Below are 5,899 nucleotides of genomic sequence, written 5' to 3'. Positions count from 1 at the left end.
ACCATTATCTCCCAATTCAAAATACCCAACGGTAAGATATGACGTCATACTGACATTTTTAGTGGCATTTAAAAACGTCGTGGAAGATTTTTTTTTTTTAAATTTGAAATTGTGGTAATTTATTTCTTTGCTTGTTTAAATTTAAACTGTAACAATTACAATAAAAGTAAACCAAATCTACTCCATATAAATAACAAACAAACAAGAACACCATTGATTCTCATTCAACTTGAATAGCAATAAAGATCAAATGAGAAGGAAAAAACAACAAAAATAACTAGTATTAGAACCATATCATGACCAGTCCCGCATCAGATTAAAAACTAGTTATGAATTAGTGGTTTGTTGCATCAACCAAACATGCATCAACTAGTTGTGATTGTAAAAATTCATGAATATACAATCATCAAAAAGAAAACAAAAAGAATTTGTTGCTTTAACCCCAAGCTCCACCAACCCTTGTGCCTTTGTCACGAGTTATCGTACTCCTGGTAAGAAACAGTAAGAGAGAAATATCAGATAAGCTGGTTATGTTCATTTAAACAATCAAATGCACAACTAACTAGAATACTCAAAATACATTATAGAAATATTGCAAGACTGTTTGTAAGAGAGAAATATCAGATAAGCTGGTTATGTCCATTTCTTAAATCGATTCGAATTAATGCTTGTAAGAACCTCAAATCCTTGCCAAATGCCATGCATAGCAGCAACAATAATGAATTCAAAAATCTTAGCCTAGTGGACATAAGAGGTTGTGAAAACATGGAGTCCCTCCCGGAAGGTTGGTTCTGGTTCGCCACATCGAATCTGAGACTTGCTTATCTACGACTGCAAAAAGCTCGAGGCCCTACCATACAACCTCAGTTCTCTTCAAGTGCTGAAAGTATAGAAATCCCCTACAGGAATTGTCTCCAATTGGAGTTCTCGGACAAACCTCAGTTCACTTAACATCAACACGATCATGATCAGTAAGCCTCCATCAGAGTGGGGTTTGCATAGATTACCCTCTCTTAGAAACCTCCTTCTTAATGGTTCAACAGATTGCCCACCCCTTTGACTGCAACCTCTCTGTCAACATTTTCGAAACATCATCTTGATACAATCTTATACAAAGAATTGTTTCCAAGTCTCAATACAACTTCTCATATCCTTATACCTCCCTCAACTTGCTCAATGAAATAATAACAATTGCAATTTATTCAATAAAATTGAGGAAGATTATGTTTATACCCTGTTTTTCAAAGCTGTCAATCTGTCAACATACTAAGAACTAGTAAACCAACACCAATCAGATAACTCTTTCATTTTTTTTAACCAATCAATACTAAACAGGTACTAGGATTGAGTAGTCCTACAATAACATCAAAGAAACCCCCCCAAAAACTTAATGTACGACAAAAAATCTTCCACATACAATGCTTATCTAATTCAATTCCTACTGCCAAAGCCATCTTCTTTTGATCCTTGGCTGTCTATAAAAATCTGCAATCTATGGGATGACTCTTCCCTTTGTACAATATGTAAACAGCCAAAACGGTAAGCCCACTCTTCAAGGCTCATCACTCATGTACATATAAGGGAAATAGGAGTAAATTGAATCTGTATCCTGAAACAGAGAGCTTAATCAATAAGTTGGATCATAGATCTGATTTATGTCGACATACAGTAGTCATTTGCTGATCACTGTGGTAATGCCTGTTGGAATGGAACTAAACAGAGGAATAACCGGGTTGACAACTGGTTAAACAATAACCCACAGTTTAGTGGCAAAACAGATCTCAAATTTGTATGTAAGGGACCGAAGAGATGACTTGGACTCTAGAGGGGCTCCCACTTATTTTTGTTTACGAAAACATTGAAAATAAAAATTACAGCAATTAGGCCCTTAATAATTAGAACCTAAAAATGGGAATATTGAAATCAACAGAGGTTCTGGATATAAATATTATAGGATCTACTTACTATAATATCTCTCAGGAATACTATAATCTACTGAAGCAATTGAGTTGTATTTTCAACACCAAATCACACTATGTCTTAATAGATTTAGAAAGTGAGAAATGAAAAAATAGTGATGTTGGTACTTTTACCTTGTTAGTTCTTCTTCTTCTCTTTCTTTGAAAGGTGAACCTATATTTAATAAGAGCAAGTATTGTAATTAATAAGATATTGTATTTGTCAAAAAAGCTTTGATTAAATGATTGCTCACCTCTTGGGATGAAAATGCATGAGATTGTTGTTGATGTGACATTGGCCGAACAGTGGGATGACTACTAAGTGAATCCTCAACCTATCATTCAATAAGAGGCTTAAGTTGTATATTAGCTCTAAGAAATTTAAAGTAATAACTAGTAAAAATAATTAAAATACCTGTTGCCTATGTAATGGGTTTGAGGGTGCAACAACTGGATCAACGGGCACGCCTGCAGCTTGCAATTGAGATTCCAAAAACTAAATTCGTGACTGAAAATTATATATTTTGCGTATTCCCACATGATGTATCCTATATTTTTAGAAATTTCATATCTGTGCAGTATCACATGTCCATGATTTTAAGATCGTGTGTGGAGGAAGAGAAATTTTCCTAGATGAGGAGCTGAAATGGAGGAAAACATATATAGATCAAATTAGAAGAGGGAATAGGGCAGGAAACAAGAGAGAAAAACAGAGCAGATAAAACAGAAGATTTTGAAAAGGTTACATGAAGGAAAAAAATTGTTAACTCCATAATGGAATCATACTAATCAAATTTTAGACACCAAACAGTGGAGAGTTTTGACATGCTCAAAATTTCTTCCAGGTCATCAATCAAGCAGAGTCCCTTTGAATGTTCCTCAAAGGAATAAACCTGCAGCAAGTATGCAAAGCAGCATCCTTGGGCGATTTCTTTCAAATCATATTTTCCAAATACCCGTTTTCAATTTATTTTTCCAACTCATATTGTTTTGTGAAGTCGTAAACACAACTTCAACTAATTTTTGTATAACTTTTTTTAAAGTCGTGTTTTCATAACATAACTTTCCAAAAACCGACATGAGTACAGGAAATAACTTCAAAACAACTTTTGTACCAGAACAAGCCAGAAAATATTACCAGCTCTGGTAGTGGGAAGGGGAGACAAAATGAAAACCACTAAAATTAATGCATAAAAAACTTGAAATTATTGAATTGTCATAGTTCAAAATTTATCATCAAATTACAACATCAACACATTGAGTTTACAGACTAAAACATGCAACAGACAGGTAATTAGCGCAATTTACAAGCAGATAGTGGACTGTTACCACAACCCTAACAACAATGCCCAAAAATAATGACAATACAGAAATAATTCGCTAAAAATCAATCAATCAAAAGAATAGAACCTAAATAGCTAGCTTTCCTCCTTTTTTCCCCAAAAATAAAATAATAAAAACAATGCCACAGCCTACAAGACATCAAAGTAAAAACAAATGAAAAGGAAATACACAAGGACAAAATTTATCATAGGGTATCTCATTAAGTAGAAATGCTAGAAGAACACAGTGTATATCTACTGTATCTTTTTCTGTGTTGATTAATGCTAGAAGAACACAGTGGTTTTAGCCAAGATGTAGAATAAGGCAGGGGAATCCATTGTCTCAATATCTCTTTTTATTGGTGATTCAAGTTATCTTTTAGTTTTGAGATGGGTATCCCATTAAGTAGAAATGCTCCAGTAATGAATCACTTGTTTGTGGATGATTGTTTTATTTGTATGAAGTTGGGCATGGAGGAAGTATGGATTCTGAAATGGTTTTTAGAGGCCTTTTGTCATCATTCCGGGATCATTATTAATTTCAAAAAGTTGGACTTGTTTGTTAGCTTGAATATGTCGGCTTCTTGCAAGGAATTCTTGAGTAATTGCCTGGGGGTGAAGTTAGTTGCTAAACCGGGAATATATTTTGGTGTGTTGTCTTGGACCATTGACAAAACCATAAATATTTTGACAGCCTCTACCTTACAATTGTGGTCTCTTTAAATGGACCAATAGGCTCATGAGGTAACCCATAAATTATAGGCCTAGCCTGTTGCAATACAACAAGAAAAGAAGAGTAAATTACATCAACCATCTCGAGATTAAAGGCTATTTTGGGAAGTTGCTATTTTAGCACCAAAAAAATAAAAATAAAAATTCTACCCAAAACAATAAAAAATTCTACCGAAAAAAAAAGTCAACTCTTTTCTTTATTTCTCCGCACATTATTTCGTAAAAAATTAAGAAGTCCTTTAAAAAGTTAATTTTCAAACACTCAGAGACAGTATAATAACCCATATAAATTAGTACTATTACATTGATATCTTTTTTGGCAAGCTTAAAGTGATTGCAAGAATACAAATGGTTCGTAGACACATAAATAGACATAGATAATAATACATATATCATTTCAATACAAAAGAAATGATATCATTTTTTTCTTCATACAATTAATAAATTATTGTTGAAAAGAGAACTACATATTTTATGAATTAAAATCTTATAAGAGTCTAATGTAATTATGTCACATTTATAAGACTCGATATATTTTTCGCAAATTTTAAGAGAGAGTAGTGTAATTTATCCAAAATAAAAAGTCAATTTGCAACATAAGATGGTTCCCACAATTAAAAAAGCAAAAAGAAAAAAGCAAAGTTTATACTCAATACCCAACTTTCCCCCAACCCTAATCAGCATAAAGAAGGCACTCAATGAGCAGAATAACATGGAAGGAAAAAAATATAGAAAAACAAGCTCTAGTCTAGAACACCAATAGTGTGTTTGGGTTGAGAAAAAAAAAATATTTAAAAAAGATGTAAAGTTTGTGTCGTGCTATTTTAAATTTCAATATGTTTAAAATTGTAATATTTCAATTTTAACAAGTGGCAATCTTGGTGTAAGTACGTAAGCAAATTGAGTCAAGTCAAATAATGAATTATTTATATTTAGAGAAGGCAAATCTAACAAAAGTATTCAATGTAGTAGCAAAAATGACGTCAATGACAATATAACAAATAAAAAAATCCATCGGATGTTCTATTTACCTTGGGCTCATCTGGGGGATCATACTGCAGAATCCAGTCCTATTAGTAGAGAAGATAAAGAAAATGAATCAACATGAACTATTATAGATTCCATCTTGAAATGAAATAGTTCAGTCATAACAATTGGTACTTTTCCAGTGTTCCTTGTAGACAATTTTTGCAACCTTTTCGTACATCTCATGGTAGTAAATTAGATGCTTGTAAACAGTTTTATACAGAGTTAGCTGAAATAAATAGAAAAATAAAATTTCACAGCAATGCCAACTAACAGCAGACATCACCATGGCATGCTTGGCAGAATTAATTTCATTTATCATCTAAAGGTGCAAAAGTTTTTAACTGCTATAAATCCCTTCCTCATTTTTTCTTTCTGTTTGGGGTTGAGGACTATCATTGCTGGCATACCATATTCAACACCAACAAGAAAAAGAAAGTAACATACCACTGTAGGAATATCAAGACCGCGAGCAGCAACATCAGTACATAATAAGATGCCCTTCTCTGCTTTGCAGAAGTCAAAAAAAGTGGATGTACGTCTCTGCTGCTTTTGCTTTCCATGGATATCAAAGCAATCTACGTGAATGTATCTGAGAAGTTCAGAGTGGAACTTGACTAAGTTACATGAAGAGAAGAAAACCATCACTTTCTTTGAGAGATTCCTCTTCAAGAAGGAATACAAAAGAATAAATCTCTTGGCACTTGGTACAACACAATAGCCTTGCTGCAGCCCTTCATTAGTGACCTATAATAGCAGACATCTTATCAGGTTCTAGAAGCGGGTACTGAAGAAAATCACAACACACTGAATAAATTCCAACGATTAATTTACGTTCTTCCGTCCATCATCCACATCAAT

The 5,899-nt window shown here is 33.3% G+C and overlaps 1 protein-coding gene across 2 annotated transcripts; it reads right to left on the bottom strand.

Moving 5' to 3' along the window:
- Window positions 1-224: 224 nt before the first annotated feature.
- LOC145792497 (uncharacterized) lies at window positions 225-4,217 on the bottom strand. 2 transcript variants are annotated; one of them, XM_082873182.1, is made up of 4 exons: window positions 2,374-4,215; window positions 2,213-2,293; window positions 2,094-2,133; window positions 225-488 (listed from the first exon to the last, which is right to left on the bottom strand). In XM_082873182.1, the coding sequence occupies exons 1-4, from the start codon at window positions 2,496-2,498 to the stop codon at window positions 471-473; spliced, it is 264 nt and encodes an 87-aa protein (XP_082729308.1). In that variant the 5' UTR covers window positions 2,499-4,215; the 3' UTR covers window positions 225-470. The 2 variants fall into 2 exon arrangements, with proteins under 2 accessions (XP_082729308.1, XP_082729307.1); XM_082873181.1 differs by lacking the exon at window positions 225-488 and adding an exon at window positions 501-1,071 and having other exon boundaries at window positions 2,374-4,217.
- Window positions 4,218-5,899: the final 1,682 nt, after the last annotated feature.

Source organism: Camellia sinensis, chromosome 6 (genome assembly GCF_055761805.1).
Source record: "Camellia sinensis isolate YWXY chromosome 6, ASM5576180v1, whole genome shotgun sequence".
In the NCBI taxonomy this organism is placed as follows: Eukaryota; Viridiplantae; Streptophyta; class Magnoliopsida; order Ericales; family Theaceae; genus Camellia; species Camellia sinensis.
Note: the sequence above shows the minus strand (reverse complement) of the source record. Positions and strands in the feature narration are given on the sequence as shown.

Coding starts and splice junctions, on each gene's coding strand:
- LOC145792497 (XM_082873181.1), bottom strand. CDS start 2,498: ATGTGGGAATACGCAAAATATATAATTTTCAGTCACGAATTTAGTTTT. Junction 2,134..2,212: donor ATGCATTTTCATCCCAAGAG/GTGAGCAATCAT, acceptor TATTAAATATAG/GTTCACCTTTCAAAGAAAGA. Junction 1,072..2,093: donor GAAGAAGAAGAACTAACAAG/GTAAAAGTACCA, acceptor AAATGTTGACAG/AGAGGTTGCAGTCAAAGGGG.